General features: G+C 45.3%; 1 protein-coding gene across 1 annotated transcript in view; it reads left to right on the top strand.

The window, feature by feature from the left end:
• Positions 1 to 22329, top strand: part of LOC119459549 (uncharacterized) — a 35178-nt gene extending 12849 nt beyond the window's left edge. The window contains exons 4-5 of the mRNA XM_037721262.2: positions 2665 to 2754; positions 22051 to 22329. Of these exons, the coding sequence (XP_037577190.1) occupies positions 2665 to 2754; positions 22051 to 22214 (254 nt within the window). The 3' untranslated portion in view covers positions 22215 to 22329. The remainder of the gene's footprint in view (positions 1 to 2664; positions 2755 to 22050) is intronic.
• The last annotated feature ends 207 nt before the right edge of the window (positions 22330 to 22536 follow it).

The following is a 22536-nucleotide window of genomic DNA, read 5'->3' on the forward strand; positions in this document are numbered from 1 at the left end:
TTCGTGACAAGCGCAACATAGAACATTACCTTAGGCAACGACTTCATAATTTACATTGCACCTCTGCATTTCATGTCGTATCGCTTTTGACGCTGTTCAAGGTGAATTGAGCTGCTGTTTTGGTCGTATATGTCTCTTGTTATTTATTTCTGATTTCCCCCCTACAATAATGCCCTAGAGGGCGCTGTAGGTATTGTATATAATTAAATAAATAAATAAATCGTGCAATTCGGCCACCCGAAACAAATCATCATAATAATGGCAACACCTTTATAACATTTCGGTGGCTTCCTCTTGTCTATTACAGTTCCGTTTTATGTGAGGGGTTTATCTGAAACAAACAATAAAGATGACGTGTAATATAAAGAAATATATTCTGACAATGCATATTTCTGTTTAATTATACCAACTGTCAAATTTATCCCGAAGATCTGGTATATACTCCTTGGGCGTACTTGCAGTGGCCCCAAATCTACGCCTACACCTTCAGCGCTTGCCATATCTCATCACGCTATGCCCGGAAATTACAGAGGAGTGCTGTCTCCGAAGCGCGTACTATTTCGCACCTATAGATGGTCCGAGTACCAGCAGCTGCGTGCGCCTACACTATAGCTATGCTAAAACAGCCGCCCAACGTTTCTAAACGGTCATATTCCGCATGTAAGGAGGAGTCTATTACCAGTAAAAGTTTTTGTCGCATATAGGAACACTTTTGTAAAACTTTTCCATAATGAAGTTTACTACACAGTACACAGTGTCTAATGACACAACTTAGGAAAGAAATTTAATTGCAATATTAAGCATTCCTTTCGTGCACATATGCGTACTTTCGTAACTGCCGGTTCTTTTGTCCAATTGATATATAATACATACCAGCCGCACAAAGGCCGACGATCAATTTCATAAAAAAGATGAAGTATATATTGAAGCAGGTAGATATAGGGTCAATATCTTATAGGGTCAATATCAACTTACAAACATGCTCTCGTATTACGAAAAAAAATTAAACGTATTTATTCCCAGTACTTTCATAGAAGTAACATGTAAAAAATAATAAATCAGGAAACACGTGCAGCAGGCTATCCGTAGAGGAGAAAAACATACTGACTTGAAAATTTCATAAAGCAAATGATGCTCTTCACAGACATCCAACATTAGAACTTTCAGTTTTGAAAAAGTACTCATAAGAAAAGTCAACTTGCATTGCGGTTCATAGAATGACGTTATGCAATTTATTGCGTTGCTTGTTGATTTGATGAACTATTAACTTGCATATTTGTTGCGCACGCTTATAATAATCATAAACCCCTCTAAAATAGCGAGAAAGAAGTTGGAGAACGAGGCAGATTTGAGCCAGTAAAAATAAGAAAATCGGGCTATAGTTGCCATTGTTAGAGTGCAGAAGGAGAAAACACAGTAGTGGTCTGCGCGAAAGAATGTCGTAAAATGATTGCGTTTCACACTTGACAAAATTGCTAATGTAGAAGTAGGGATTCATATTTTATTCCTATAAAGATGGAACATCTCGAATCATAACATCTGGCAATGCGTGTATTTATTTGGTCAAAATTAGCGCAATCATCAATACTTTGTCTATCAGAGCACATGACCTGGTCTGATTGCCAGGTCTCCAAAAGTTCATATCTAAAACTTTTAATAGCAGAAACGACAAATATATTTAATTGACTGTGTTCCAAAGAAGACGCCACGGTTGACTATGCTTTAGTTTTATCGATTACCTTGCAAAGAAATGTCCGATTTGGTTACTTATACTGTGCTGGAACCTGAAGACACACTCAATCGAAATTAGTTCCAGCTCCTATGATACGCCTCGGATAATTGTGAAATTAGCTCCCTTTAGAGGAACCCTATGATTCTCTGGGTCTGTTCTGTGCGGTTCATTTTTGTGAAACGCTCAATTTTGGACCACATCTAAAACATTTGTCCATATCTGGTGTTTGAGCTAGCACCACCGTTCAGGTCCTAGTTACTTTTGTGCGTAGCTGTAATATTCCTTTCAGTTATAAATGTCATTAAAATTTAATAAATAACCTTAAACTTTTACCTAACTATGACCTCCAGTGCAAGAGACACGCTTCAAAGACAGTAAAACTCGCTTCATACAGCCACTGTATCTGTGTACTAAAAAAGTTCACCGACGATTCCGATACTCCCGAATGCGACATTTGAGCGCAGCTGAATATGTGTTTTCATTCGCGATATATTGAGGCAAAGAACTTGACAGAGAGACATAGTCGCGATTTAATGAGACAAGAAATTTGAGACGGAAATCACCGCACCGACTGGCAGTATGACCAGTATGGGAACGCTGACCTGATGAGCAGCATCGTAGCCAGCTGTGGAAGAAGACGATGAACGCGCGAGCAGTGGCACGAACGCGTTCGCGAGGTGTGGCCGAGAGACGCCGACGAGCCAGCTGTGGAAGAAGACGACGACGAATGCGTAGGAAGTGCACGAGCGTGTTCGCGCGGTTACGCCGCGGTACGCCGACGCTCAACCCAGGAACTGGCACCTAAGAGATGCGCTATATTTATTGTAATAGCATATGCCCCTGTATGACTTATTTCGCCTTTTCTCACATTTTATTACATATTCATTTCAAGAAAATCCTACGAAACATAATGGTTACTTGTTATTCTGTAGATTACCTAAACTACAACCGCAAAGATGTCAGATACCAAACACTTGATGAGAAATGCGTTGTCATTGAAGTGACAAGATGGGACAGCACAGGTAAATATACTTTTTTTTCAAAATGTACACATAATTCGGTTACCAATATCTTTAATACGTAGCATTCTTCGCCTCATTCGAAGCACATTGCGCCAGAGAGTAGGTTCCTTTCCGCCTCGTTTTTGGCTCTTGAGTGAAATTCCTCTCACGTGCGCGTTTTTGCGGACGACTGCATTCTTTATCGTTTCAGTAAGCGTACCGATGACCTTACAATCCTCCAAAAAGATCAAGAACTTATATATATTTGGTGCAACAGTTGGCTAATGAAGCTTAACGTTTCTAAATGTAAAACTATCTCTTTTAGCCGCAGGCATACTAACTCTAGGCTTTTTTGTCACATAAATAACATCACTCTTTGGCATAACACTAGATATAAATATATTGGTGTTAACATAATTTCGACTCTTTCACGGTCCACGCACATTGCACACATATGCGCTAGTTCTTCGAGATCATTATAAGTAGGTATGCCGGAAGTTACATTTTTCTACTAAAGATATTCGTAAACTAGCTTACCTAACATTTATCCGACCTCAGCTTGAATAAGCTGCATCGGTATGGTGTCCTGATTTGAAATATCTGATCGGAAAGCTCGAATCTATTCAGAATTTGGCCCCGCATTTCATTTCACGTTGTTATGAATATAAAAAAAGCATAACACAGATTAAACTCGACCTCTCACTACAGTCCTTGCATGATCGTCGTGATATAGCCCTGCTATCTTTATTTCATAAATACGTCCATAACACAGCACCATCAGTTCTGGTTCTTGGAACTCCTCATTACAGGTCGCAGTGGTTGCACATTCGGTTCAATTTTATGCGCATCTACGGACAGACTAATTCATTTAACTACTCCTCTCTTACAAGGGCCATTCGTCCTTAGAACGACCTTCTTAACACCAGAGTTTATGAAAGTGACCAAGAAAATTTGTGGCTTCTTCTAACAACGCATTTTTAAAACTCTACATAACCTGATATATTAATTTGTCATTCTCTTCCCCGTTATTAGGCTGCATCTATGCCTTAAACACTTTTTTGTTATAGCCTAATTATGGCTCGCTTGCTCTGTAATTCAGAGCAGCTGAATGCACAAATCGTTGGGTCACCATCGAACACATACTTCCCTCGCGATAAATTCGACTTGGTCTATCAGACATTTTGTACATAAGTCACGTACAGATTTTCTGCATTGTGTCATTGTGACAGCTAGCTCTCACAATGCTTTCAGACGCAGCACTACCTTCAGGGTTGGCTAAAAATCATTACTTTTTTTCTGCGTAGTAGCTAACACTAAGCTGTGCGCCCTTATACGACATTTAAGATAAGTCCAGGTAGATCAGGGGTTAGCGTTCCTTCGCCGTAATGAAAGTGTCATCAATATCTTAAGACACACTCCACCGCATGACATACACATAGGTATGCGTGATGATATTCTCGTATGTACGTATGATGATACTGAGCGTAAGCATGGACGCGCACTGCCAAGATGAACCTTGTTCTCCTCTTCCTCAGTCTCTTGTTCTGGTACCCCATGAGGTGTTACCCCTTCCTCCATAAAAAAAAACAATATTAAAAAAAGAAGGAAAGCATAGGCTTGATGTCAGAAGGCTGAGAGAGCCTAGGACGAAAACAAAGGCTATAGTTACAATCACTGTGGTGTGTGGTATAGTTACAAGTCAATGAGCTAGAGAAACTTTAAAAAAGTCACAGGGCTGCACAGGACACACAGCACAGTCACAGCGTAAGCTGGAGAAGCAGACTGATGGGAAGCCTGGCTTCCGCCAGGAAGCGCTTCGTAATTCACGTAGCTAATTGGCTGCAACACTCTCTAGCGTAAAGTGGCGGCTCAAACGTTTCTAGGATAGTTATTTTCGGAGGACGGGATTCCATACCAAAACTTGATCACCAGGTTAGAACTCTACTTGTCAATGGCGGAGATTGTAACGGCGCGGTATCGATGGTATCTTGTTTCTTTATGTTCATACGGGTAAGCTGACGGCTGCGTCTGCCAAGCATTGCATGAAAAGTTCGGCATTTTGGGCGAGATCATGATGATCTAATGTTGTCGCCCGTTAGCTTTGCTTTTAGAACTTCACGGCCGTAAACGAGGTAAAACGGTGTGATGCATGTTGTTTCTTGCGTAACATTGTTGTACGCAAACGTTACGGAAGGGAGTATCTCGTCGCACATCTTGTGCGTTACGTTCAGTCGTTCGGTCAAGCCGTTTGTCAGCGGCTGATAGCGGTTGCCTTTCGATGGGTGGTGTAGCCAAGTTTAAAAACGTTTTCAATGAGCTGTGCTGTAAAGGTTTTGCCTCGGTCTGTGATGACGTAAGATGGGGCGCCATGCCGTAGTAGTAGCCATGCACCATTCCGTAGTAGTAGCCATGCGCCATGCCCTATAGTACGATGCTCTGTATGAAAAACCGGGCAACCTCGGAAGCTGCGCTTCGAAGCAGCGGCTTTGTCTCGGCATACGGCGCTAAATGGGCTGTGGCGACGATTATCCACTTGTTTCCAGAACATGACAGTAGAAACGGACCCAGAAGATTCATGCCGACCTTGTCAAGAAAACGGGGGATGCTTAGAATTTTCGAAGGATGTAAAGGCGAACACCTAGCTGGACAGCTCCTTAGACCGCACCCTCCAAAGCTCCTTCCGCTAGCTCGCCATCACCAGCAGATTCCTGTTCACCCCCATCGGTACCGTAACCTCTCAAGGTGGCTCGTCTTGCACGTGCGCCAGCGGCCTCTCTCTCCACCAATTGTGCATTCCTAGAATCATTGCGTCGCATTAGGTCCGCATGTTGGGCTCGTCGGGCAGCTGCCGCCGCTTCATCCATAGCCCCTTCCTCCCGATGACAGTTACGACGAGCGGCATTTCGAGCTGCTCTAGCCTATTCCGCTTGGCGTACCTTCTCGGTCTTCCCCGCCCGTGACTAGAGCCTGCTGCTTCGTCACCCATACCGATGTGGAATGAAGCTCTGAGACCAGGCAGCGACGTACACAAGGCGCTCGAGTGGTCTGTGAGCTAAAGTCCCTATATAACAAAAGTACTGCCATCCTTTGAGCAACGCCGCTTCTCTTTCTCCTGCATCTCCGATTGGACGATGATAGCGCGCGCTTTCACTTCTTTATATTTTTTTTTTCGCCTCAGAGCAATGTTGGAAGGCCTCTTCGCAGCCGCAGTCGCCGGCGGCGGGAGCGGCGGCGGCGGCGCCTGCCCGGCCTGAAAGCTTCAACGAGGACTTTTGAGGTGTGCCACCGTCGACTTGCAAGCAAAAAGTAAAGAAAAAACAAGCGCTTTAGGAGAGGAGACGGCGGACGAAAGAGTATATGGCAGTACTTTTTTTATATAGGGACTTTACTGTGAGCATGCTACTGTCGTCTCCAGAGCGTTCTACGGGCGCCTTCACTGACATTTTCCTCCTGCTCCACAGTGCCGCTGTTGCGCTTTCCCTCCACGCTCTTACCAGGCCCGGCACACTCTCCAGTTCACCAAATGGCCACAGAGGGCAAAAAAAGTCATCCGCGGCGCGTTCTAGCCTAAGCGCGCAAGTGGAGCTACTGTAATTTGGTCGCATACGTTAATTCGTATTTTTTCTGCTAGGGGCGAGCAACGCGGCTCAATATTTGATCTATTATTGCACATATATAACCGAGAAACATATAGTTACGGTGTCATTTCTTACAAAATAAGCAGTCTATTGTTCTTTTATTGGACCTCTCTTATTAAAGTCAATGCTTTGTTACTTGAATAAAGGTTTTGAGGCCTCAGTGACGTGTTATCAGCAGCAACCCACTGGTATCGATTCCAATCCGCGGCGTTTATCGATTCAAATTGCACGACAGTTATATTTGTACACATTATGGTCGTTTCCTTTGAGCAGCATCACGCAGGTTCGTTTTAATTTGATATCAATAGTATCTCAGCCAGTTTATGCCTGCAACATTCGATAGCTGCCACCAAGCGAACGTCAGTGACGTTTATCAGCTGCGGCGTTTCACTGGCATAACGGCTGCATGCACGGCTTCCGCCGTTAGTCATCTGCCGCGTCTGGCCACGTAATGACGTGTTGCTTAAAAAAGTCTGGCCAGCACGAAAATTCATCGCTGGAACCGAGCACAATCTGATTGAAGACTACCCACGAAAGGGGATCCCCTGGGCGTGTGCACCGGTGAGTAAAAAAGCAGTGCTTCGCATTTTCAACTTTTAATTTCTTTACATGCGAGCCGGTTAAAACAGATTCCTGTCATTTCCTAAAAGTAGAAAATAGTAATAATTACAAAGTTATTACTCTTCCACAGCAATTCAAACGAGGCTCTTGCTATTTTACCAAGTTGATAAAATTGCTAACTTGAGTACAGCATAAATAATAAAATTTTGACTGTGTCTGCATAAGTGAAACCACGATAAGTTTGCTGCACATTAGTAACAAATGTACTTCCGGTGATACAGTTAGATTAACTGCATTTGAGACATCATAAAATGACTATTTATTACTAGTATCTGGCAGAAACAATTGTCATCTAATCGAGGCTTGACTAACCACAGTCCACACAAGGACACCCCTGAAAGAAATGCACACTAAAAACAGTGTTTTGTGCGTGTGCTTTTCTGTCATGAAGCGTTTTGTGCACTGTTCTTTGTCATACATAAATCACAAACTCACCCACACTTCCACCATAGTAATTGAAGCTCTTTTTTTGTCAACTCCAGCCTCCAAGATGCTGTTCATATTTGGACTCATCCCTTCGGTCTCTATTGTCTCTGGACGTACAAGTCAACCGTGAACTTGTCACCACTGGAATTAACATCAAGGGCCAGAATCCTCACAGGGTATGTTTCTGAACACTTCAACTAGAACTGTGATTTTTTTAATTTATGGGACTAACTTTTGTTTCACCATTTTGTGCTTGCATGTGTGTCATTGCATTGTCATTTCTCTTTTCAGGAAGACGGACCAAATAGAAATTATTGGTCTGCAAGCTGCCCACGCTAAGCCAAAAGAAGCACAACTGTCACCATAATGACAACAGGTTCTCTTGAACTACGTGCCTCACCATGAAATGTTTGAAAGTTTACCAGATAGAGAGGTGTGAGCCTTATTAGGAAAGCAGCAGCCTACAGTTCTGTATCATACCGAGCGGGAATGAGAAATTTGACATACAAGCTGAGTTGCTTTATGACAATCGGAGAAGTAATATGTTGAGTCCCAACTTGTTTCTTTTCCAGTCATTATAGCCATGAAGACCAGAGCAGAAACAGTGTAGCAAGCTCCTACTTGCTAATGCACAAATTCTGTCATCTGCTCTTTGAAAATCAGTTTGATGGGCATTAGTACCACGAAAATTTTCATACGATAAAAAGCGCTCAATGCAATTTTAATGCAATTTTAAGGAAATAATGCTTCATGTTAACTCACACTCTGGCACTCACTCTTCATTTTATTATTTTATTTTTGTTTAAAGTACACTCAGGGCCACATGGCATTAAAGAGGGGAGTGGTTACAAAGTATTAGAATACAACAAACAAGTGCAGTGAGTTCTAGTAACATAATCATTCTCCTGATTAAACATTATTATCTAATGTTTTGCAAAAAAGTTTGTTATCTGTGATAGCTACGATACTTGGTGGTTCTATTTCTGAGATGTACGGGGGCTGAAAGTTTGAGAGAAAGACTTCGTGTTGCATGAATCCATTCCTACCTTACTGCGACGATGGACGCAGTTTAAAATGCACTGATGCTGCAGTATGAAGTCGTCATGAAGTGTGGCGTGATAGAAAATTTTATGAAATAGCAAAAGACACACGACTTTGCGGCGATTAGCTAGTGGAAGAAGTGCTGGGTTAGTTTACATTGAGGTTATACTCGTGGCACGGTTATGATTAGAACGAATGAAACGAGTAGAGTTTTTTTGTACTAGTTCAAGTGTAAGTAATAAGATTAACGCATTAACGCGACTGGGATCCCATATTGCAGATGCATATTCAAGTTTAGAGCGAATGAGTCTTGTAAAGTTGTAGTTCTAAAGTAGACAGTGGTTTGTAAATCTTGCGCCGTAAGTACGCGAGCATGTGATTAGCATTGCTAATGACGTAATCTATAATAATGGTCCAATTGAAGTTATTTGTAATGTGTACACTAAGGTATTTATATGACATGACAAACGTTGTTAACATGGCAAGTGCTAGGATTAGAATTAGATCTGGAAACATGCATTATTTTACATTTGTTTACTACAAGAGGCTCATATACAGTTTGCATGAAATCAATAACTTGGCTAGCCCTGCACCATAAGAGATATCTAGAAAAGGCAAGCTCACTCAACCGGCCAGCCTATTTCGCACATCACAAACTGGAGAAATCAAGCAGCAGATGACAAACCTGAGCACAGTGTGCTCCCAAAAAGATTTTGAAATGTTCTCGCACAATAGGTTCAGCTTAACATTCAGCTAATCAACAATGAACGAGCAAGGGGAACCTCAGCGTGGGAACTTGTCTCCATCTCGGCCCTCACAAATATGTTTGCGCGGTGAAACATTGTCTCCAAGCTGAGGCTTGCCTTGCTCACCTGTGTTACTCAACTGAAGTGCTCATGTCCTTGCAACCTCTTTGCCTTGTTTGAATACATATACCGACACTGTTTTTCAACATGAAACCGCAAGTTGCATTTTCCAAGGATCTGTGAGCATTATTTGGGCTTGCTCATATGTTGATTTAGAGTCGTTCTTTATTCACACAATGTTTGCAGCAGTCCTTGTAAGCACTGCTGTCTCCGTAACGTTCCCTGGTTTCCCTACGAGTACCCCATTTGTGTCAAAGCCGTTACTGCCGCACCTGAACACTAAATGTGCAGCAGAAGAATATCATGATCAGCAAATATGTGATGTAAAATTCAACATAACTCCCCCCCTCCCCCTCCTACACTTCGTGCCTCTCGCCAATGTGTTATGAGAGCAATGGGACATTGAAGCTCGAGCTTCTCCTGCTGACAGTAGATTTTTTCCGAACAATTTTTTATGTTCGTTTCGTTAATCTAGCCGAAATCATCGAACGAAGAGTATATGCAACGTCAAGCAACACTGTACGCAATACAAGAACGAGGGTAGCTCAGCATAAAGATCGCTGTCTGAAGCTTCGTTCTCTTTGCTTTACCGGCACCGCGAACACGACGAGAAAACTTCGCACGATTTCAGCTTGGGGTGCATAGGCTTATCTAAAGGGGGGGGGGGGGGCAGGAGGGGGGGGGGCAAGTATGCCATTTGCCTCCCCCTCCCCTTTTTGAAAGCGGGCACTTTGGGATACACGCTGAAAAGTACAACAAAACTACAGCTGAAGCAAAGTTTTATTTCCTAATTAACAGAATGACCACCTAAGTAATGCTTTTATTTACTGCGTATTCCCTGCTTGGGCAGCGAGGATTTTCTTCTGTGCCTCCTCGTGACGCGCTGTAGCGTGCGACGCGCGAGATTCGCCATACACGCTCGCATTGCACAGAAATCCTGGCGCTGGACAGTTCCCGCCGTAACAAATTTCCGCTTGCGCTACTTGCATAATGCCCAGTTTTTTGGAACCGCCTAACCATATTTGAAAAAAAAAACAATTGGCTTACTATATTTAACCTGCGGGCGCGGGGAGAGGTTTGGATGAAGTATTATATAATCATGAAACCGCGCCCAACGATTGGTGTGCTTACTGCATGAAATCGTTGGATTATCAAATGCTGGAACTATTGAATCTCCGTCCAAAGATAGTCTACGTAGCGTTGCAGTGTAAATATATTATCGCCATCAAAAATGTAATCAAACCACTTACAGGTCTAACTGCGAAAGTTCATTGTGTAATCACGACTAATCATATATGTCTTCATGAAAATGAGTTTTGTCGAACACGCAGAGCCATTTCAATACCAATAGAACACTGCACTAATTGTTTTCTAAGGGCCTGTGTGACTTCTGATTTTATCGGTTTAATTTGCAGGCAGTTTCTAAATAACAGCTACACTATTACTTGTTTTCTGGCAGGGCAAGAACAGCAGATATTTCATATTTTATAGAAATGAAGGCCACCTTTTGGTGACGTGTACCAAAAATTTGAACTGTGTAGATTGCTTACGTGCTCGAAAACAGTTACTGAAAATTAGCTTTCACCTACTTTTTTGCTTCATACATGGCATTAAGTTACATGGCATTAAGTTAGGGGCATTGTATGTGCAACATGCAGGTAATGTTCCAAATAAGTGGGTTGAAGTCGCATTTTACAATCGAAAAGAGAGAGGGCTGCGCTGTCATAGTTACATTTGCGCTTCTGAGCACGAAATCGCGGGATCGAATCCCGGCCGCGGCGGCCGCATTTTGATGGAGGCGAAATGCAAAAACGCCCGTGTGCTTGCGTTGTAGTGCACGTTAAAGAACCCCAGGTGGTCAAAATTAATCCACAGCCCTCCACTACGGCGTGCCTCATAATCAGAACTGATTTTGGCACGTAAAACCCCATGAAGAAGATGTGTGTTGATGAATCACTTGCTATCTAAAAATTTCCAAGAAGCATTGCATGGGGACAAGGTTTCAAACGAAACAGTTATATAGGGCAACTTTTTAAAGCACGCGATACAGTTACAGGAAACTGAAACATTTAGTGCAACAGTTCTAAAAAAAAAAAAAGCTTCGCTGGAAGTCGGGTTGTAATGCTCCAAGGGCATACACATCTGCTGTCTTTCTTCTTTGTTCTTTTAGTATTGAGAATAATTTATGTTGATTGTACTTCGTTCTGTATAACCTCAACAATACTATTACCTTAAGTAGCGATACATTTTTAGTGTAGACTTAAACACCAAGTAAAATTGTCTGCAACAAATGTGCATTTTTTTTATGCGCGCTGTGCCCTCCTGGGCACTCATTGCCATTTGTCCCTGCATCACATATATACATTAGAGTGTTAAGAAATAAATGCTAATTCAAAAAATTTTGCGGGCACCCATGGTTCAACATGCGTGATTGCTAAATAGGTTTATGTCTGTGAAATATAAAAATGTCTGATAGATGCACATCCAGGCTTTCTCACTTATTGTAATAGTAATTATATATAGAGAGAGAAAAAGAGAGAGATAGCCTCACATCGTCTGCGGTTTGCCCCCCCCCCCTCCCCCCGCTCGTGAAAGAGTTGGTACGCCACTGTTTGGGCTCCCTTAAATAGATGGTTATCTGCGTTTCTGTGTGTGGTAAACTCAGTGACGGACAACATTATGTCCACCTGACCTGTTCGAAAATTGTGCGCATGTACTGCTTCATTCAGCATTGACAATAAACAATGTAAGCTTACTTGTTTGAAGCGTTTTATTGCCATTTGAGGCCTCTCGGTCACCTGACGACATAATAAGATATCTGTAGCCATATACAATACACACGAATACCGCCCCGAAAGCGGTAACAAAACGCCCAAAACCAGCGAGCAAGCAGCGTGATGAGCCCTACGAACCGCTAGGGTGCGACTGTTTTCACAAATCCGTGCACGGGCGACTCCTCGCCTCGATGACGTATCACCATTTTCTTATTTTTACTCTTTGTTTGGCGGCGCGGTCGGTGTGCGGCGCCTCAGTTCGAATCAGCTTATTCCACGTGAGCGAGAAGTTGGAGCGCGTATCATATTCGCGGCGTGCGTTGTTTTGTTTCGCTTGAGAAAGCGCGGAATGCAACGATGAGCGAGCCTCCTGACCGACAGAAGGTGATTCAAAAGTATCTCCAAGGGTAACATCATCATGAAGACAACTACCTGGCTACCTGAAGTGAGACGATGAGCTTAAGCTTTTTGGCAGGTCCTTGGTTGCCGTCAACGAGAGGTATGCTGTGCGCACATAAAGAGCAAGCCGTCTAAATGTAAGGATGTATCGACTGCTTCTTAATGTTTGGCTCTGCGCGTAGATTTATCATTGAAAAACGCAGTAGTAATTTTAACCAGGGACTTAACCCGGCAGAAAGACTTATTTTCAGTTGCGGTTGGTGTGCAACACTAGACAATTAATTTATGTTGATTCGCCTTTTTGAAGATCGGGTTATCATTGTTCTGGTTACCAGTTCAGAGGTCCCCTGGCACCGATTTATTTGGGTTTGAGTGGAGTATTGTTAACCGATCCTCAGAAATTGTGATAAACATAAAAATAACTGAACTGTTATTTTTCGATTTCAGTCATGATTAGAACCGCGCATGCAAGCTAATTGTGACTTTAAAAAATGAGAAAGTCTGCCCCTGTGCTCTTTACATACAGGCTTCAGATCTGCACTTGGGCGTTCGTTTTTTAAGCATCTGCGCATGTTTTTGTTTTTTTTTGTTTTTTTTAACATTGAAAAAGCAATCGTGCGCAACACGCGCAACACGAGACACGAATTGTGGTGGGGCTGTACTATATATATGGTGGCTAGAAGGGCCACCATAGCTGTACTCCATGTCGTGACACGGCCGTGGTTGCCATCCGTGGTCCGGCTACAAGGCATATGCATGATATTGAACTGTTCAATGTTAAAAAAAATTCAATTTTCAATGAATTGAATGAAATCTATTGTTCAATGAATGTATTCAATGTTAGCTGACATGCGCTCTACTAATCATGACTGAAACCGAAAAATAACAGTTGTTATTTTTACGTTTATCAAAATTTCTGAGGATCGAGTCATGTCGCGGTAACCAGAACAATACTCCACTCAAACCGAAATAAATCGGTGCCTGGGGAACTCTGAACCGGTAACCAGAACAATAACCCGATCTTCAAAAAGGCGAATCAAGATAAATCAATTGTCTAGTGTTGTGCACTAACCGCAACTGAAAACAATTAAGTCGTTCTGCCGGGTTCAGTCCCTGGTTAAAATTACTACTGCGTAATTTTGGGGCTGCAACAAGACCTACCAAAAAGTAGGTCTTGTTGTTGGCAGCGGAGATCTTCTACAAGACGCCATGCCGTAAACAAAAAGGCGACAGTCATCGAGCGATATGCCGCGGCATCAATGGGTTTCTTCCTTCTATGTGTTCGAATATTGGGGGCGAGGAGTTACGGAGTCGCCATCTGTCGGAAGCGCCTCGCTTGTGCAGTATGAGGGATAACGCGGCGCACTCCTCATAGATTTGGCTGTCGGCGCTCAATAAAAACACCACGCGGGAGCCCTCCTGGTCATTTCTGTAACTACTCTCCAAACGCGGGAAGTTTCTTGGTGGAAAAATAATCATCTTGGACAAACAGAAGACAGAATGGTTTACAGACGCTATCTCTCCACCGAATACGTACAGTGAACGCCCATTGCGCCCGGGCGCCATGATGGAGTCCCCCGAACCGGCTTCTTGCGTACGCGTCTTCGTGCCTGATAGGCAATCGCTGATAGCAGACTATGTGAAATATTTTCTTATAGTGTGCTGTCTGTATAACCAAGTGGAGCATAACAGAATGAAGCCTCAATGCAGCGATCGCACGGGTTCGCAGCGACCCACTGCGCATCTGCATGCATGTCCGCGCACAATGTCTCGCTTTCGCTGCGAGCGCGTTTTCGTATCATGCCATGGCACAGCACATGAACATTTGGCAGTACACAAGCAACCTTGTTGCGTGAACGCTATCAGAGCTGTTCAAAAATAATTTCGTTAAAATTAGGGACTTCGACGCTGTACGGCGACTCGTATTGTGCCATCGCGACTATTCAATATTTTTTTTCGTAACATTGTTATTTCTCTAGTTGCGTTGCACCGTTTGTTTATCGGTCTTCTGAGCGAGAAATTTCCCGCTTCTTCATTTTGTTAATCCAGTACATTCATTGTTTGTTCCTAACACAAACATAAGTATATACCATGCCTTTTTTGAATGTGCTTGTTAACGTTCCCTTTCCATTCTGGTGAACTTGACAGTATCTAGTATCAACAAGCTCGTAGACCAAATCTTCGTGACATTAACCGGGCAGCGCGCGTAGGCAAGCTTCTCAGTGCGCGCTTCCGCTACTGGTAACCGATTTGTTCTTACCATGGTGGACTTCGCAAGACGTCACCCAGACGCAGTTGCTTTACTAAGCATTGAAACGGAAACAATTGCAGAGGCATTGCTTGTGATGTTTTCCCGCGTTGGAATCCCACGGGAAATAGTTACCAACCGAGGTGCCCCATTCACCTCACAACTCATGAAAGAGCTAAGCCGCACACCGAGGCCATGCTGCTGGACAAGGCGTCCCCTGGCTGCTGCTCCTGAGCGTGCCGAGCCCGAGAACCGTGCTGTACAGGGCCTGAATGCGCCGTCGTCGTATAGCCGTCCATCGGGTCCTCGGGGCGCTCGAAAAGCAGGAACGGCGAGCGGCGACCCGCGCCGAGTAACGCCAACCTCCTAGACGAGGTAGGCCCTCGTCGGGGCGCGCGAGCGCCCAGCGGCAGGCACAAATAAAGTTTGCTCCAATCCAATCCAATTATAGCGCGCTTTTTGCTACTCAACTAACATCGCAGCTCCAACGCCGTAGCAGAAATATTCCTCGCGAAAGTGCTTGCTAAACACCCGATTTGTAGCCGATGGCTGCTTGCCGGTTCTAAGTTTTGCAATCCAAGCTACACGCAGCTTCTTGGCTTGTGGGTACATGTGTACGCGTACGCGTCCGGCATTGCAGTACCGAGCAATACCCTACCATGTCGGGTGCCTTCAAAGGCAGCCACTACCTATTATAGTGCTTTCAAGTGTTGTCAAGCAGATACCCGAAGCGGGAAAACAGCCCCACTTATGAACCGTAGCGCAGGTGGTACTAAACTTTCGTTTTCAGCTCGCTTCGGCGCTTCCAAAGCAGGTGACGCGGCCTCTGTGTCCACGTGATCCTTCATGCCACGTCACGCCGATGGTGGCACCAGCTTTTCCAGTGGTGGAGCTCGCGCCCAATAGTTCGTTGTGCGTCGTCTGCGCACTGTCACGTGGACAATTCGGTCACCCTTACGGCCCCAAGAAAGCGCCGTCGTCCTCAGTGTGTTGGGTGGCAGTGTAGATAGGCGATCACTTTCAATGCCTCCCTGCCGTTGTACAAGCACCGCATCGAGACTAACGTTGCTGGCGTCGGTATGGACTTTCGTGTCCGCATCCTCGTCAAGTGGGTCAGAAGTGGAGCTGACACCAGGCGCTATTGAATCTAGGTGAAAGCGTTCTCTTTCTTTGAAGTCCAGATCAACGATGCTTCATTCCTCGTGAGCGAGTCAGCGGTTCCGCCATCTTCGAATTTTTTTCGAAAAAACAGCGGTAGTACGCGCAAAGGCCCAGGGAGCGTCGCACTTCTTTCTTGTCGGTTGCTGTTGGAAACGTGACTACAGCTGCACTTTTCTCGGGATCGGCACTAACGCTATCCGCGCTGACCAGGGGCCCGAGAAACATGAGCTCCTTGTAACCGAAATGACACTTACGAGGCTTAAGGATGGCTTCGAGAACTTGCAGCAGTCGTTTCAGGTGGTCGTCAAATGTCACCGAAAAAACAACTACGTCATCGAGGTAGACGAGGCAGCTTTGCCACTTCAGACCAGCGAGAACGGTGTCCATCATTCGCCGGAAAGGTGCTGGTGCAGTAAAGAGGCCGAAAGGAAGTAGTCTGAATTCGTAAAGGCTATCTGGAGTGACGAAAGTAGTTTTTTGAGACGTCTCGTTCATCTACCTCAATTCGCCAGTAACCGCTATTTAGATGGAGAGACAAAAAATACTTAGCTTGCTGCAACCTGTCTAAGGACTCATCGATACGTGGCAGCGGGTACATATCCTTCTCGATGACGCGTCTATAATCAATGCAGGAACGAGGCGTTCCGTCTTTCTTCTTGATAAGAACAACCGGGGAGCACCACGGGCTGTGTGAAGGCAGAATGACGCCATCATCTAGCATCTCCTTCACTTGGGATTGAATTGCCTCACGTTCTTTCGGTGAGACACGATAGGGCTGTTGTTTGATGGGGCGTTAGTCATCGTACGTTGTTATTCGGTGCTTTATTATTGGTGTTTGGTCCAGCTTAGTAGACCAAGTGAATCACGCGTGGAAGTCGTTCAAGAGTTCCTGTAGTGTGCTCTTTTGGTCTTCCTTAAGTTCGGCGTTTACATCGATGGCTCTGAGTGAATCGTCGTCTGGGCCCAATTCGGAAGAAACACACGCGACGTTGTACATTGGTGTTTCAGCGTACGCGACGGCATTGGCACGAAAAATGTGCCGATGCTCAAAAGTAAAGTTGGTAAGGAGGACCGCTATCTGTCTATCACGAAGTTCAACAAGGCTTCGAGGTACACAAGTACTTTGGGCCAGCAACAGAGAAATGTTGCCTTCTGCAATGGCTTCACCGTCTCGTAGCTCGTCGGACTTGACCGGAACCATCACACTTGTACACGGTGGTATCATGATGCTGTCGGCCGAAACGTCAAGTTCGGATATGCGTTTGATGGCGCCGGTTTGTGCTGCTGCCCTTTTGGTCAAGAAAGTAATGCAGCGCTTGCGGAGGTCAATAATGGCACCATACTCCCGTAGAAAGTCCATGCCAAGAATTAAGTCGTGGGAACACTCGTCCAGAACCAAACAAGGGGCGAGAAAAGCAGCACCGCGAATTTCTACTCTGGCGGTGCATAAGCCAAGTGGTGCGAGGACGTGGCCACCTGCCGTACGAACTGGTGCCCCCATCCACGGCAACGTTACTTTTTTCGGAACGCTCACCGGATTACCACCGAGAATCGAGTAATCTGCACTCGTATCTACAAGTGCACTCATTTTGCTGCCGTCAATTAACACTGGTATGACCCGTGAAATCTTGTTAGCGGGAACGGGATCTGGCGTGGTCGTATTTTTGTTCTGCTGCAATCTGGTCGATACTGGGTCTTCAGCGCGTCGAATATGAGTCCTCGCCTCCGAAGGTCACTGACATCAGTTTTCCCGGCGTGGACTTGGTGATCGCCTCTGCGTCGTCCTCGAGGCGGTCTCACTAGCAGGGAAATTTCATCGCGGTGAGGGTGAGCGTGACTGCCGCTGCAACCTGCCAGACCTGCAATGCTGATCGAAGGGTTATGCGATTTCGGGAGGCATCTGGCTGAACCTTGGTTGGGTAAATCGATAGAAAAACAACGTAGTCCGAGTCGTCGGTAGGTGCATTCCCGATACACATCACCAGCTTCGCCGCAGTGATGGCACCGCGGTCGTCAATCAGATGCTCGCCAGACCTAATTTCCTTGTCAGTGTTCGGCGGTCATTGAAGTGCGGTAGAAAAGTTGTCGGAGTGGCTTCCTCCGATTGCAACGCGGTTGTCGAATCAGCATTAGGTGCGAAAGCTTGGGCAGGGAGCAGCAATGTTTCTGCGTATGTCTTGCGCTGGGAGTCAAGTGACAGAGGCGGTGCTTCACTGCTGGAAAGATGTGCCTCATGGTGCGTGCTCTACTTCATTGCGTACGACGCTGGCGAGGGAGCTGACTGAAGGGGGCGACGTACCGTGTGGCTTCTGCAGCGCATCACGAACCACTGAGCGAATCAGCTCGCAAATCAAGGCGAAGTCTGACCCAAAGTATACTGCCGTATCCGGAGTGGAGGCGGCGTTTACTTATCGGTTGTACATGTTCGACCACTGCTGAAGTGTCTTCTTCATAGCTGTGCTTCGGTAAGGAGTTCCACAACAGTCTTCTACGGATTCCGAATAAGACTACCAGAGAGCTGTTCCTTTACGCCCCTCATGAGATGGCGCATCTCATTCTCTTCCTACATGCTGGGATCGGCACGCTCAAAGAGACAAGTCATTTTCTTCACGCACATAGTGGCGCTCTCTTTGGGCTCATGAGCGCACGACTGAAGGGCTCGCTCCACTTTTTCCCACCGATCAGGGCTGGAGTAAGTCTCCACCAACTTGCGCTGGAAGAAAGGGCATGATGACCGGTCACTTTCACAGTTCATAAACCACATGCCAGCACCATCCTCGATATCGAATTAGACGTCCCTGAGTTTGGTGGTGTTGTACCATTCATTAAACGCAGCTACGCTTTTGAACTCAGCCAGCCAATCTTCCACGTCTTCAAAGGTGTCGCCACGAAAAGCCATCGGCCCTCGCGCGTTCTTCAGCGTCATGTAAGTCGGCGTCACCCTTTCCGTAGTGTTCGCAGTGGTCACCGTCATAACTTTTCCTGGAGGTTTCCAAGTTCTGGGGTGAGGGCTTAGATTCGCCGGCTTGCGCGCAGAACTGGAGTCAGCTTCAATTTCGGAGTTGCGCTTGCATAAGCCGAGCTTACCCAGCAACCTCCACCAATACTGTCACATATACACTGTTGAAGTACACGCTGAGTGAGGCTCCAGGCATTAGTACTTTACTGAACGTAAGCTTCAACATGCGACGCCAGGATGAACTTCGTTCTCCTCTCTCTCAGTCCCTTGTTCGGCCCCAGGATATGGCAGTATAACATCTAGTGACAGAAGATGCCCCAATTTTTGTCTCGAACCTAAGTAAAACTAAAAAAATGGCCTGTTGGAAACTTGCGTCGAGCGACTACAGTAAGAATCATGCCGTCACCGTCATATAATCGTCAACATGATAGTCGTTTTGTTGCTGTCGTATCACGCATGCTCACGTCACACATACAACTGCTCGATTTACGCAGACACGTTGGTTCTGCTAATAACGCTTTACTGAACCCCAAACATTGATAGATAGCCAGTTACCTGCGAAATGCTTCGCATAACGTGTCTTTCACCTGTGTATGCGATCTGTACATTTATTGTCTGTCGCCCGGTTAATTTGTAACATATTGCACTTTTTGTTTTAATACTCGTGTTGCGAAAATAACGCATGCGTGGTTAGTAACATTTTCCTAAATTTTGTTGTATTTACTGTGCAGTGTGTCCGATCACTTTTGACGTGATAGTTGCCTATGCCGTATTGTTATAGTTCGAATTCAATACATTTTTCTCTTATAGACCCTTCTTGCGGGGCAGTTTGCTCTAGAGGTACAATATGGCGCTGTCGGCAGCGCGCCGCGCGTTGCCTCAGCGAAAGGGCACAATACGAAACCATTACCGCTTCTGACCTGCTACTGTGCGATCAGCTGTTGGAAATTCAAATGGGTTAATATGCTCAGTTCATGCTGAAAATTGTGTAAAAGTAAAGGGAAGACGTGTGCAATAGTTGGCTGAAAAATTAGTGTCTGGAATATTAAGAAATGAAATGAATCTGGAAGGCCATGACTACGGAAGGCTGCTACATAAGGACTGCCTGTGTTATGGCGTCTTCGTAATGCGTGGCTTTCCTCGAAGATAAAAATATTTACCACCTTCCAGCGCTGCATTGCTAACCTTCAAAGAAAGGACTTCCATCCGGGAACGTCGGCAAGAGTGAGTTCCGCCTGTTACACAGTAACAAAAGGAGGAGCGCCACTTCCTGCTACTGTAAGTTTCTCGCAAGTTGTCTGCACACATCCACCCCAACACACAAGCAAACGTAGGCCCATTCTATCGCCATCGTTTGAAGAATAAACTATGCATGCACATTTGAATCAATTCACCAAAGCAAGGGTGACGGTGGCTATACAAGCGACAGCGAACGAATTTTTGAAGCTGAACATTTCTTCACAGTCCACGGAGTAAGCGAGGGACTACCCAAAATACGTCTTAGCTGGAAGCTATGACAGAGTACAGAGCACCAATTTTCCAAGCCTTGCGGGCAGCAGCAACAAGTCCATCGAAACTGAGCGCACCAGCGAGCGATCAGACTGAAAATAAACAATCCCCATAGTGATCGCAGCGAAGAACTTTACTGAGCCAGAAACATGACAAGCCTCTGCTTCGAAGTGTTTGTCAGATAAATAATGAAGATCAATGCACACTGAGCCTTATTTAACTCATAAGAAGATGGAGTGGACAGCTTGGAATGCATTTCTAGCCGAGCGTTTAGAACAAGCAACGTCTACGCTGTTCGCGTCGTTTCTACAAGCCCTAATGAGCTACGAAAGCACTTACATGCCTTGTGAAGCTCTGGCCAAAGCTTCATGTCGTCCTCCAAACCACCAACCACGACATCTGCCGAAACAAAGGTTTGCTAAACCACACCGAGGCGTCATGAATCAATCAATTTACATTCATTGTAAATACGGAGGCAAAGAAGGCAGCTGAGGCAAGCAGTGGAAGCGAAACCACGTCATCAAACATGCAGGATCGCCGTGAAAAGGGTCTATGCATTGTTGTGACGCTCAATATGGTGGACCCGTAGGTCTCGAAAGGTACTGGAAAATAATAGACACGTCATGTCAGTAATATATACCAGGCTTCGTTTACTACGCGGAAAACTAGCGTATGATAGGGTACGGAAGCGGTGCATGTCTCGCCTAGGTGCCGGGTTCGGCTGGAAGTACGGCCGCGCAGGCGACGAGACTGTGCGATGGCAATCCGCTGCCTAGACTATGCGTTCTATGTGGTCACATGGGTAATAGATTGGTTAGTGTGCTTTCGAACAGTAGGAAATAACACACTGCGTGGCCGAATTGTTACCTACACAAAATGCAGAGGTTGCGATGGGTGGGGTGTCTGCTTCCATGACTTCGGTGGCCAACGCGGTGAGTCCGGTAGCCAGAACCATGTTAGCCTGGAGCCGTTGCAAGAACAAATCGCGGAAGAGAGTGTTGCCAATGAATACGACGTTGTCTCCGAGCAGCTCTCTCATGCCGCGAAGTTGGCTGGGGCGGTGATCCTTCGTAATCTTCAGCTGACAGGAGTTGCCGGTTGCCTGACTACTGGACAGTGCTGTGCGCGGCAGTAGGGTTGATTTGATGCCGTTACAGGTGGGGGAAGCTGGTGTGACTTTCAGCATTTCTACCACTTCTTCAATTTGCTTATGCGATAGCGCTGACACAGCGCTTCGTAGCGTTTTAGCTTGCGAGACAAGTGACTTGAAACTGTGATTCATCTTTGTGCAACCACGCCGACCGATGCTGATCCCAGTAATGCGGGAGTGGACGTGGACGGCTGAATAGCACTGCTTATCGCGTTGCTTGCGAATATGCTAGTTCAAGTGCTAGTGCTTGTTGAGCCCATGCTCATTGATGCCACCGTAACATATGGTGTCTGGATCTCGTCGGGGTTACCACACGGCGGAGACAATTGTCCGGTCAGAGTCGTAGGTGTGGACAGGCCACGAAAAAGAGCAGACAGGAGAGGTAATGACTGTGTCATGCTTGCTTATATCCTCCAAAAGCTAGAAAGGGGGGCGGGGGGAGTGTTGGCGGTGCTGGCGCATGCTCTGAAACTCTAATGATGCAACTCGATTGATACTGCCACTAAAAATGATTATCTTTTTCAGATCTGGGTACATATGACCTTCTTGTATGGAATTCTGCCATTAAGAAAGGCATGCCACCGAAGTCGTGCAAAAAAAAGTTTTCGGAATATGCTAAATCTAGACATCAAAACATTTATACTATCTATCACGACTACTGCCCTTTCTACTACAAAAAAGGACAGTGAATAATAAAGTCTATATTTTGGCTGATTCATATGAACTGTTAGAAAATACGCTGTTCTTAAGCGTATTGTTCATCTAGTTTTCTTTATTGCACTTACTTGTCGAATAAACACTATTTGTCGCGCTTCGCAAGTAGCGAATGTGCTTTGCAAGATGCAGTGGTTGCAACTTGCAGGTACCTGTCAACAACGTGCAGATGGGTTCCTTCCAAGAACGCCGAAGAATAATTATTTAGGGACTAACCCTTCTACGATCAAGAATCCCGTTGATAAAGCGATGACAGCAATGAATTTGATGAGTGGCAGTGCTTGGCATTTTTAAAAG

Source organism: Dermacentor silvarum, chromosome 7 (genome assembly GCF_013339745.2).
Source record: "Dermacentor silvarum isolate Dsil-2018 chromosome 7, BIME_Dsil_1.4, whole genome shotgun sequence".
NCBI lineage: Eukaryota > Metazoa > Arthropoda > Arachnida > Ixodida > Ixodidae > Dermacentor > Dermacentor silvarum.